This window comes from Piliocolobus tephrosceles, chromosome 1 (assembly GCF_002776525.5).
Source record: "Piliocolobus tephrosceles isolate RC106 chromosome 1, ASM277652v3, whole genome shotgun sequence".
Classification (NCBI taxonomy): domain Eukaryota; kingdom Metazoa; phylum Chordata; class Mammalia; order Primates; family Cercopithecidae; genus Piliocolobus; species Piliocolobus tephrosceles.
In genome coordinates, this window is record NC_045434.1 from 152,305,751 (window position 1) to 152,319,397 (window position 13,647).

General features: G+C 33.7%; 1 protein-coding gene across 5 annotated transcripts in view; it reads right to left on the bottom strand.

The window, feature by feature from the left end:
- The window catches only part of LRRC7 (leucine rich repeat containing 7), a 544,610-nt gene that overhangs the window by 248,195 nt on the left and 282,768 nt on the right, over nt 1–13,647 (bottom strand). For all 5 annotated transcript variants that reach the window (XM_031935208.1, XM_026454139.2, XM_031935212.1 and 2 more), the window contains one exon: nt 13,118–13,174. In XM_031935208.1, coding sequence (XP_031791068.1) covers nt 13,118–13,174 — 57 coding nt within the window. The remainder of the gene's footprint in view (nt 1–13,117; nt 13,175–13,647) is intronic.

Below are 13,647 nucleotides of genomic sequence, written 5' to 3' on the forward strand. Positions count from 1 at the left end.
GTCCCTTTTTCAATGTTGTCTCCCTAAAATCCCCTCTCTCTAGAGAAATCACACTGTTCTTTGTGAAGCTTAGATCAAATCACATGTCTCCTTTGCTCAAAGTCTCTATGGCTTCTCATTATGATCAGAATACAATCCTAATTTCTCAACATGGCTCACAAGGCACTTCATAATTTTACCCTACTGGCCTTTTATGTTCCTTCACCTTGCACTGGGCATGTTCAATTGCTCTGGCCTTGTGCTTCTTAGACATCTCAAGCTTGCTGCCATCACAAGTTTTGTACACCTGGTTTTCTTCTTTTTTTCTTTTGTTGTTATTTTTGCTCTTTCTCTTTCTTTACAACTTCATTATTCCTACCATTCAAATCTAGGTGCAAACTGGACCTGTTTATAAAGGTCTTCCTGGACCAACCTAGAAAAAACAACAACAAAAAATCCAACCCCCACCCCAAATCATCCAACTTTTCCATGAACCCTCAAAAACCCAACTATCTCTATAACATCATCCTGTGTTCTTTATAGCAGTTACCAATCTTACTCATTTATTTGTTTATATTTTATTATCTGTCTCCCTCCACCACACTTGAAAGTCATTGAACAGTGGAAAATTGTGAGATCCCCTGGCACCGAGAATAGTGTCTGACACATATTAGGTACATGATCAATTAAAGTTATTTTTAACTGACTTGTTCATTATATAAACTGAGAACTTATCAGTATATCTTCAGAGGCACAAACTTGCGAGTCATATTTAGGGAATTAAGTAGGGAGTGGTAGGAGGAAAGGTAGGAGTCAGATTGTGAAGAGCCTGGATTGCCATGTTTCGGGGTTTAGATATTATTGTATGAACAATAGGAAGCCACAGATTTTTCATTTTATGTTCTCTCTTAAGTAAACCTTTTAGGTATTAGGTCTTCCTTCTATAAAACTAAAGTATATATTTTAAAATGTACACATTTTAAAATGTGTTTTATATTTTACAATGTATACCCATTTAGATGGAAGTAATAATTTAAAAGATGCTCTTTAAGATTACATTTAGTACAAGAAATGCTGTTCCATTTTTCTTTTGAAAATTCTGTGAAACATTTAAGCAAAATGAAGCTTTTGCTTTTAGAAATACATTTAATTTAGATGTATTTCAGTATAATCCAGAGCCAATAGATAGCCTTAATAACATTTTACTGTAATTAAAATACAAAATAATTCATTTATCTACAGTGCCACTGAATATTTCCTAAATAATGTTCTTACTTTGTAACCAACTCATATGGCGTAAGTTATTCTATCCCATCATTTTAGAATGCACATAAATGTAAACAGCTAATGCTTGATAAGAGTCATAGCTTTGTAATCTAATTAATTTTATTTCTAATCTTGCTCATAAAATTGTAGTGCATTTAGTTTACAACTAGAAAAGATTGCTGTTAAGTAGTAAATGTGAACGGGAGTCCTATTAAAGTTATGGGAAAAGGTTAAATTTAAAGTAAAAAGAATAGAAATGCAAAGTAGTTAGGTAAAGGTTTGGGGTATATGCAATATAAACAATATAAAATTAAACGCAATGGAAAAATTAGTTTGGTAAGAAAATGATATATATTTTTAAATCCATGAAAGGACAAGCTATATAACCTTATATTACCAGAAGAAAAGATAAAATATGCATCTAAAGAAATTAATATCATGAAGTTAATTTCTTATGTGAATTTTTATTTTTAATATTGCTCAGCCACTTATCTTAAATGTCACAGAAACTGTGGCAAACTATAGCAATTTAGAAATATTCCCCCTTGCATCTGTTCGACAGAAAAGCGAGCTTTTTAAAGATGTATTTTGCATATTGAAAGACCTGAAATAACCCTGACTTGAGTAGAGAGGAGAGAGGAGACCTGAAGAAAGCAGAAAATCTATGGAGAGTTAGATACATTTCAGCGGTTTTAGTGTGTCTTATTGAACCAACTATCAATAATGGGGTAGTTTGTTGTTTACTCATGAAGAGTCCTTTTTAAAAGTAAAAAAGCACAGGTGGCAGGGAAATCGTTTAAGATGCTATAATAAAATATATCTGATGAAATTCAGGGTTGTTTTTAATTTTTTTTTTTTTTTTGCACCTACCAAAATATCATAGAAGAGAGCCTGGCAAAAATCAATTCCTCAATACCTGTTATGTGTCCACTGTTGCGGAGACTGTGCCTTTCCAAAATCTGCAGTTGGGTAGGGAAGCCACACTGCTCAGCAGTTGCTTAGTTGACAGTTGAACTATGGAGTTAAAGTTTCAGATAATATATTCAAGATAACAAAAAAACCCTCACAGAATTAAGCTTATTATATTTCTGAGTAAAACTATAATTAGATCTGAATTCCCATGGAAACTTTGCCTTGCAAAAACTCAAGAAGAATTTCTAAGCTACCACTCTGAATGCAAAATCTGTGGCTAATTTCATGGTTAAAGTGGTGGGAAAGTTAAGGGATAGTTTGAAGTTTTTCAGACAGAAAAAGGGAATATCTCAAGGAAGATGCTTAGAGATATAAAGGTGCATTGTATATTGGATGTAGCAGAAGCCTCGTGAGATCGTGATAGTGTTGGGAGGCAATGAAGCCAGAAATGTTGACTCCAAGCTATGACAGTTCTTGACATTTTGTCTTCTGAAAGCTGTGAGCAGTCAATCTGCGCTTTCAAATTGACATGTGCCTCGGTATGTTTTAATAAGAAAGCTCTGACAGCAATAAGGAAGACGTATTCCAATGGTAGAGATGAGAAGGAGGAGGAATTGTTCACGGCACAGGCGAGCGTTGTTAAGAAACTCAAGTAGGGCAACAACATGGGAAGGGAAGAGTGCTCAGATGTGACATAAGTTGATGGCTAGTGATTTGGGCCTAGTAGGACAGGAAAATGAGATGGCTAGTTCTACTTTCTGTGATTCTGTGCATAGTAGTGCTGTCATTAGGCAGTGTATAATAAGAAACAGGATTTCTGTTTGATTTGGTTTAACCAAGTTTGGTTTTGTTATGGGGTGGTGGGTGGAAAAGAGCAATGAGGATGATTTCCATTTTAGCATGTGTTGAATGTTCCATATGAGGTTGGCTATGGGCATATGGAATTGGAATTCAGGTAAAAAGCACAGGTTGGAAATAAATGTTTGCAGCTCATCGGCACAGAGGTAATACCTGTGACCGCAGGAATATATCTGTTACTAGGTTGTTCGTGTATTTTCTGGCCTGAGATGCTGAGACAAAAGTCAATATTAGTATAATGTTTCAGAATGTTCATTTAGGAAAGATACTACATTTATTTAGAGACCATAAAGGATATAACAAAAATCCACAATAATGAATTTATAAAATACATGAAGATACAAACCATGGATGTATGCCTTTCCTAATCCTTGTTGAGTGTTCATTTCTATCATGTGTTTCAGTTGCTAAGTTCAATATTTGACTAAAGAAGTTACCAATTTTAAAAGCAAAAAGTCATTAAGAATTAATAACTAGACCATTTAGTTAAACATTTTCTATATTTTTTTTATTGAGAATGACAGAAAGTGAGTCATGTAAGTTTTCATTAGAGTACTGCTGGTGAAGTAAGAAAGGCACGTTAGCATCACACATTATTTTTAAGAATTTATTATAAGAAAATAAAAATAACATTATTTCATTTATGATAAAGATATTTTTATGAGATAAAATGAAAAATATCTAGAACTCATGCCAATCTTTTCTTGCACACACCCAGATTTTCCAAGTGTCAGTGTATACTAAATTTATTTAAAATTTTTCCTGGGTCTAAATGATAATAAGTCTTATTTTCATCAACTCTTACCCAAAATATATTTCCCAGCTTAAAAGAGGTAATGATATCTAGCACTCTTTACAAATAAGGACATTGAGATTCAGAGAAGGTAAATAACTCATAAACAAGCAACAAGGGCCTTTTGCCTGCAAAGTACATTCCCACTCAAGTACTTTACAGCTCTTCTCAGCGAAACAGAAGTTAAGAGTGTGGGCTAATGGTTCCACTAGAGACTAAGCCTCTGAGATCTTATAAAACTGAAGCCCAGCGTTTTCAGCCTCACTGTTACTGCAGGCAGTTTTTATCTTTTGGTAAACTAATCATCAGGGATCAGAGCAGCTATTGTTTGAAGTAGTCTGAAAAGAGCAATTTGAATACCATGGTGTTACTTGGCTTTTGTGACCTCTTCCAAGCTCCTCCCATTCCCGACACATCCTTAGCTAACCATAATATTATCATTCTTAATTTTGTGTGGGGAGTATAAGTTTAAAAAGAAATACAATTAGGGTTGAATCAACCCAAATGTCCATCAGTGACAGACTGGATTAAGAAAATGTGGCACATATACACCATGGAATACTATGCAGCCATAAAAAAGGATGAGTTTGCATCCTTTGTAGGGACATGGATGCAGCTGGAAACCATCATTCTTAGAAAACTATCACAAGAAGAGAAAACCAAACACCGCATGTTCTCACTCATAGGTGGGAACTGAACAATGAGCTCACTTGGACTGGGGAAGGGGAACATCACACACTGGGGCCTATCATGGGGAGGGGGGAGGGGGGAGGGATTGCATTGGGGAGTTATACCTGATATAAATGATGAATTGAAAAAAAAAAAAAAAAGAAATACAATTAGTTCACAAGGCAGAACTCAGTCTTTCCTTTGTGAGTCTATGGAAAGCACATATTTGATATTTTAGAAGTGACTCTAATAATCACTTTGTTATAACGCATTATAATTTATAGAATACTTTTAAATATAGAATGTCATGATTGTCCGCCTATTTCATTTGAATTGAAAATATAAGGCCGGGCGCGGTGGCTCACGCCTGTAATCCCAGTACTTTGGGAGGCCGAGGTGGGCGGATCACAAGGTCAGGAGATGGAGACCACGGTGAAACCCCGTCTCTACTAAAAATACAAAAAAAAAAAAAAATTAGCCGGGCGTGGTGGTGGGTGCCTGTAGTCCCACCTACTCAGGAGGCTGAGGCAGGAGAATGGCGTGAACCCGGGAAGCGGAGCTTGCAGTGAGGGAAGATCGGGCCACTGCACTCCAACCTGGGGGCGACAGAGCGAGACTCCCTCTCAAAAAAAAAAAAAAAAAAAAAAAAAAAAAAAAAAAAAAAAAAAAAAAAGAAAAAAGAAAAAAGAAAATATAGCACCAAGTGATAAGAAGTAAAGAAAACATATGTTTCTATGTACAATTCTCTAAAAGCAGAGGGCGCTAATGTGGTTTCCCTTGGTTAGTTAGCTTGTCAAACGGGGGATTTTGATAAAAGACAATCCTGAAGAGGATGGTGCTATGGGTTCAGCAAAAACACTGTACCTTGTAAATTGATATAAATTAGTAAAAGCATAAGGTAATATGATTACACAATCACACAGTATCCAATTATGTATTACAGTTGCAAAACAGAATTACAAATACAGAGTTAATAGAAACATCAAAAAGCCATTCTGTAAGCTGTGCCTGACAATGGAATTTTCATTACAATGGCACTAAGGAACCTATTGATGTATTTCATTAAAATAGCTAGTAGGGTAGCATAAGGCCAAGTGAGGTAAATTCATTAACAGGACCCTGAAGTGAGAATGGAAACATGACTTAGTCACACCCGTCCAGTTTAGAATACATATTAATCTATGAGCTTTCTTCATTATTTTGATAATAACTGGTAGTAAACTAGATAACAAAGGAAGGATTTTAAGAGAAGAAAACATAGCAAATTTATATTTAGATAAGCCTGCCTATGGAGTAATCTTATTAAAAAAGAATAAATGAACTTATATGAAAAATAAAAACATAGTACTTGGAAATGAATAGTTTAGAAATCTGAGTGATAATTATAAATATGTAGCACTTATTGCCATTCAGGTTAGGAAAAAAATACACAGTGCATATATTACTCATATACATAGAATCTTTACTTCTAAAATGCTGATTTTTATAAATATTTAAGCATTTTATTTATTTATTTGAGAGAGGGTCTCATTTTGTTGCCCAGGCTGGAGTGCAGTGGCATGATCAGAGCTCACTGCAATCTCAACCTCCTTTCCTCAAGTGATCCTCCCACTTCAGCCTCCCTTGTAGCTGGGAATACAGGCACATACCACCAATCCTAGCTAATTTTTAGAAATTTTTGTAGAGACAGGGCCTCGCTATGTTGCCTAGGCTGGTCTCAAACTCCTGGATTCAAGTGATTCTCCCACCTTGGCCTCCCAAAATGCTGGAATTACAGGCCTGATGGCCTTAGCATTTTAGTATGGAAGTGCAAATTCTTCCCTTAACCTGTGTATTGACAAATATTTCATACAGTTAATAATTTTATCTGTGTTGAAAGTGTTTTATCTTTATTTATCTTTGAAAATATATTTCTAAAACACATTTTTATGTTCCCTTTGTTATATTGGAAAATGGTACAGCTCCTATGGAAAACAGTATGGTAAAATATAGTGAATAGTTTCCTAAAAAAATTTAAAATAGAACTACCATATGATCCAGCAATCTCACTTCTAAATGTATATCCAAAAGAACTGACACTGGGATCTTGAAGAGATGTCTGCACTCCCGTGTTCATTGCATCATTATTCACAGTAGCCAAGATATGGAATCAACCTAAATGTCCAACAACAGATGAACAAATAAAGAAAATGTGGTATGTACGTATATAGTGGAATATTATTCCACCTTAACAAAGAAGGAAATCCTGCCATATGTGACAACATGGGTGAATCTGCTAAGTGACATAGGCTAGTCAAAGAAGACAAATACTGCACGTTCCACATACACAAGGTATCTAAAATGGTCAGACTCACAAAAACAGCATCAAATGATGGCTGCCAGGGGCTGAGGGCAGGAGGGAATGGGGAGTTGGTCAATTGGTATAAACTTTCAGTTATACAAGATGAACAAGTTGCAGACATCTGCTGTCCAACATTGTGTGTATGGCTAACAATACTGTATTGTATGCTTTAAAGTTTGTTAGGAGGGTAGATCTCATGTTAAGTAGTCTTACCACAATGAAAAAACTAAAAAGGAAATCAAATAACACAATAAAAAATAAAGTGACTTTTTTGTTGAAACAGTCATAAAATTACAAAAATGTTTAAAAACTAAAAATCATGTTTTTCTGAATTACTTGAGAGTAAACCGCCAATCTGGTGTCCCATTACTCCCAAATACTTCAGTATTTCCTACACACAAACATTCTACACAACCAAAATACAACCATCCAAATCAGGAAATTAATAGCATCTAATCTTCAAACCCAAATTTTGTCAGTGTCTCAAAAATGTCCTCTATAGCTAAAGAACCAGTTCAGAAGGACATTTCTTTAGTCTCTTTAGTCTTCTTGAATCTGTAATAGTTCCTTAGTCCTTTTCGACTTTCATGATCTAATATCTTTCCTTAACAGTGTGCAGCTGTTAGTGTAGCTCTGGTTTTAATTTACATCCATAATTTAAAGTGAATCTTTTTGGAAGAGTATGTCTAGTTAAAGTATAATGTATTGGCATCTTCTGTGAGTATATTTGTGTTGTGTGCATGTCCTTAGGTATTCACAAAGGTGGTACTACAGAGTTCCTGAACCTTTGTTTTCAGTGGCAAAATCAGTTAATAAAAGCAATGATGCTTGAGGGATGAAATCATATAAATAATAGATATGCCATTTATGAGATATCTAGCATACACAGCTTAGTAGTTTAAAAGTATCATTTATGCTTCTACTTGGGAAAATTTTTCTCTTAAATAATTCCTTAATAATTTCTACTATGGGAAATTAAAAACCTTCACAGATGATAATGAAATCTAATCCTATTAACAACCCAAAATAAAATTTACTCAATAAAATATTCTCTTCTTAAAAACATCTTCCTCAATCAACATACTAGAAACGGTTATATGACTAAAATTATCCATTTGAAAAATTTGAAGTCTAAAATCGGGAGGGCCCTCTTTTTGGTGCTCTATACTAGGTATTTTTTTGTTTTCTGTTTTTTTTTTTTTTTTGAGATGGAGTTTCACTCTGTTGCCCAGGCTGGGGTTCAGTGGCATGATCTCTGCAACCTCCGCCTCCCAGGTTCAAGTGATTCAGTTGCCTCAGCCTCCCGAGTAGCTGGGGTTACAGGTGTACGCCACCATGCCTGGCTACTTTTTGTATTTTCAGTAGAGACAGGATTTCACCATGTTGGCCAGGCTGGTCTCAAACTCCTGACCTCAAGTGATCTACCTGCCTTGGTCTCCCAAAGTGCTGGGATTACAGATGTGAGCCACTGCTCCTAGCCAATACTAGGTATTTTGATGTGGCTTATTTTACATAAAAGGCAAAATATTCTACTTCTAGCTGAAAATAAGAACATATATATTCACAATAGATTATTCATATACTGAAAATAGATACAACTTTAATTTTAGAATTAATATTTTTCTATATTCCATAGCTTTTTTCAGATTCTCTGAAGGGTCAATGATCCAAAAGATATTGTCACTACTTTAGATTTATGTTTCCACTTAGAACTTCTTCCAACAAATCTTAGCATTCTTCACCTACCAAATCTATCCACTTTCCCAATTTTGAATATGTTCATCAGGTTTTACTGTATTTACTGATATTACCCCATTAATTCTGTTGGAATATGTTTTAACATTCCTCTCTTAGTCAGTGTTTATGACAGCAAAGTGAGGTATCATGCTTCATGCCTTGTGCATCAGGAGACATGAATATTCATGTTACCTTAATTTATGTTTCCTTTTCTTCATATTACTTCATAGTTTCGTAATTAACACATGCATTTACATAATATATTTAAACTCTAGTTGAAACAAAATTAGTCATGGCCTTGATAAATTATTAATGAATGAGGCCTTATTTTCACTTTAGGGTATTAGAAAAATTCTTCTCACACATATTGGACAGTTTTATTTAAAGTTAAAACTCATGATTATTACCAATCATTTATATGATGTTATGTTACTTCTGTGGAAAAAATTTCTAAATTTCATTTTAAAAAATTGTTTTTATCCCTTCATTTTTATCTTGACATATATTTTGTTTCTTGATGAAATGTGACACATTTTAATAAAAAGCAAATGTTATACCATTTTTGTATTTTAGTTGTTATAAATATTAATTTACTTAATATGACGTTATTTTTCTCCCTGTCATGTCTTAACTATTGTGCCTAACTTGAAACCATTTAGAGAGAGAGAAAATGTGTGTAGGTTTATAAAATCCAAGTCTGGGCTATCAGCTATTGAGAAAGCCCAATCATTTGTCCTTGTCTGACTTCATGCTGCTCTTCAAGATTAATCTGATTATAATGTTTGGCTTCCCATATTATTTTCTGTGGAGAAAAATAATCAAGTGACGCAAAATGTCAAGGTCACATGACAGATACTTGTTATTGTGAATCCGTAGCTCAGCATTCTCATTTGGAATGTCTACCATGTTTAAGGCATTGGAGAGTCCACAATGACCAAGTGGACATAACCTCTCATTAATGGAACTTATACTGCCTTGAGGAGACGTCTCCAAGTACACAAAGAGTCAAAATCATACCGAGAGCAGTAAGTGCTATGATGAAAATCAAGTAGAATAATGAAATGGTGTAAAGAGGAAGGGAGACAATTTTATATGGCGTAGTTGGGGAAGGCCCCCGAGGAGGCAGTTAGCTGAAGAGAGACATAAATCATAAGACCTAATGATGCAAAGATGTAGAAAGAAAATTCTCAACAGTGTAAAACCTCCAAAATGGGAACACACTTGTTTTGTTCAAGAGGAACACCAGTATAGCTGGAGTTCTGGAAAACAGAGTGTCCTGTGCTAAGATAAAATCCCCCATGCATTTGATGATTTGTGTGTCGGCCTCCTGTGTCTGATGCATCTAGTATATGTTGGCATTGAATTTCTAGACCAGCAATGCTGAGAACCAGACCTGTGGTAGGAACCTCTACAATGGACTCCATTAATCCCTGTCTCCTGGTATTTATAGTCTTAACGTTGTTTTCTTCCGTACTTTGGAAGAAATGGTCCAGATTTGGTCTCTGTGATCAATAGCATATGGTAGACATCATAGTATATCACTTCTGAGATTAGATAAAGACCAAAGCTTCTGTCTTAGATGTACACTCTTTCTCTCAAATCACTTGCTCAGAAGGAAGCAAGCAGCCACATTGAGAGTAGCCCTATAGAAAAGCACACATGAGCTTCTATAGGAAAAGAATGGAAAGCTTCCAGCCTATCATCAGTAAGAAATCCATTTGCCAAGCACTACTTGAGTGAGATTTGAGGCAAACCCTAGCCCATTTAAGCCTCGTGAGACACCCTGAGACAGCATCGCTGAGAATCCAGCCTCTCTTTGATTCCTGACCCTGAGATGCTCTTACACAAACAAATGAAGGAAGGAATAAATAACCAAACAAACAAGGAAACAAAGGCTTGGTTTTCCCTTGACATCTAACATTCATTTGAATTCTCTCTACCATCTCCACATTTTCTGACTATCCCTCAAAAAACACAATGAAGAAGATAATTCTTCTATAAGGAAAAACTGTATCATAGAATCTAAAAATTTTTCCTTTTGGCATTTTAGTTATTTTCAGATGTTTGCTATCTTCTATTATTACAAATAATCAAGACTTGACTGTTTCAATGAGTTTTAGGCAAATGCATTTCCGAAGGACTAATTTTATTACTCCTTCTTGATGTATGTAGAGTAATGATCATAAACATTATAAGGAAACTTATAATACTAATTTTTTTAACAGAAAAAAATTATCCTAGAATTTGCATACATCTAAGTGTATCAGTTTGCTTAAAGGATGTATAATTCTTACACACATTCACATTTTGCACAGATTGCTAAGCATATAGACTTAAAAGATGAAAAGAAGAGAAAATAACTGAAAATCCAACATCTTGTTTGTTTCCCTAAGTAAATCATGAGTTATCTCTTCTCAGAATAGTTATTGTTAAACTAAAATTGTTTTTCCTAAAACTATGTTTTTACCTTTATTTTTATTGGGAGTGCAAAATAAAGGATACTAGACTGCTCTCACGTGACTTTAAGTTACAGGTATAGACTGGTGATCAAAAGGTATAATACATAGTGAAAACAAAGTTTATTTTTATTCAAAGAATAATTTCTTTCTGCGATTCTCATTCTATAGAACCAAAACTAAAGTTATCTATATTTTATGTCTGAATTTTGTTCTTTAGATTTTGGTCTGTAGGTTATAAAATGAACATACTAGATTGCAAGTAACTTTGAAAATGTGTCTTAAAATGTAACAGCTGTAACAGCTATATAAGTTATATGTATATGAGTCTATCAAAGAGACCCAACATCAGTTCTAATATATCTTTACAACATTTTTCTATGTCCAAATTGGTTTATGCATATTATTCTACTTATTATAATTCTGTTTAATACTGAACCACAATCTGAAAGCCTGCACAATACCCCAGCACCAATTATTGTTGTTATTATTGTTCCTCATTACTCTGATTTATTCACACAGCTACCTCATATAAAGTTCATATTATCAATCTATATCAGGTATTAATTTATATTTAAGATTCGTATTTAAAGATATATATTTAAAAACCTAACAACCTATGTCAGGTTTATTTTCTACTTCAAAGGAAAGCCATTATTTGAGAACAGAGGGGAAAGGATTCTCCTCTGCATACTCAATATTTTCTCCTTGACCTAAATGTATGTATTTAGGTGAAATGGACACCTGCTTTTCTATCTTGGTTTAGCTTCCAGTTAGCCATGTTTCGCACTTACTTTAAATGTGGCAGACAAGAGCATGAGGGATGGACTCCGTGGCACTAGCTGCATTTGCAGGAAATTTCCACTTGAACAATTAACACCCTCAACCATATTTCCACCTGTTTATGCCCCCAACCTGGGAGGGGTCCCCTGGGTTAGGCCCATACCCAGTGCTTTAGCTTAGAGAAAGGCATACTTCAGAAGTGCTGAATGATGAAATATGCAGACATTTCCTCATTACTATGCTCTCTCCTTGTCTTCTCTTATGGAGGATTAAGTAGGTATTTTATCTTTATGTATATATTCAAATTAAATCCATATCATCATTGAAAGTTATTTTCATAATTGTGTTATTATATCACAATGACAATTTTAATACATAATATCATACATAAAATGTACTTGAAGGTATGTTGTTGAAATATTAGTCAATCCAGTTTGCTTTGGAAAAAGATTTAATAAGTAAAAAATGAGGTTACATTTTGGTTCAGCAGATGTATCTAAGTCCTACTGAAATGTTTAAAAAATTAGTCACTGTACTCAATAGTTTTCTATAATACTGCAGAAGGGTGATAATAGCAACATAGTACTTTAAATATTTTCATCGTAACGTATACAAGTGTAATGATTTAATTGAGTAAAAAATCCATTTTGATTTTCAAAAATAACTCTGTAAAACACAAAATTCTATTGTTACACATGAATAAGGCAAAGCTGGGTGAAACAAAGCATTTTATTATGGTAAACATTGCATAAAATTTTAAGGATTAGTTTTTACTTTAAAATACCTTATAGTTTTATATACGCCAAATTTTAAATAGACTAGTAAAAATGAACAATTTGAAAGAATATATAACTTTTAGGTAAACCACTTTGTGATCTCTTGAAACACTTTAATCTTTTTTCCTAAAAATTTCTGGCATATTCCTGATTTAAAAACTGAAAGGTATATTACAATCCATAAATTAACTTGAAGAATTAAGCATCCTTTTAGGTTGAACCTTGTGACACTATTGTTTTTAGCTATAAGAATGACAATTTCTTATGTTTTAGTGCAATAATTTTCTGGCATGTATCTTCAGCCATGCGAAGAAACTTAAGTGAACTCTTTCCACCATTACCTGTAATTACAGTTTTATCAAACAGAATACATTCTCATGTAATATGAATCTTTTACAGTATACCATACTTTTTGGCCATTAGGAAAAATGTGTAGATAAATTAACTCAATTAAAGTACCAAACCACAGACAAAATAAAAGTAGTTATTTTTCTTACTAGTGAAAAAATATCACAGTTCAAAATTCAGAAAATACACAGTCACTTACTTTGGTAGAGTTTTCAAGTGATTTTCTCTTAACTCCAAGATCCGCAATTTGACAAGTCTACAGAAATGAATTTTTAAAATTTGCTCTTAGTATTTCTGTCTAAAAAATTATTGAGTAAGGTCTAGTATTTGGTAGTACTATAGGGTTACTATAGTTAACAATAATGTATATTTAAAAATAACTAAAAAAGTAGAATTGGAATATTTCTAACACAAAGAAATGATAAAAGCTTGAAGTGATGGATACCCCAATTACCCTGATTTGATCATTACACATTGTATGTCTGTACTAAAATATCACACATACCTCATAAATATATATATAACTATATGTACCCATAATAATTAAAAATTAAAATAAAAACAAATTTTACTATGGTAAACTATCATTATCACTATTCAAACAGCCATGTTCAAATATTTTTTTAACTATGGTTATAGATTTTAAAGAAATTTACGTATTGATTATGAGTAGGGTTACATTAGTATTGGGCAATGACAAATATCATTTCCTAAAATTAACTGAGATAT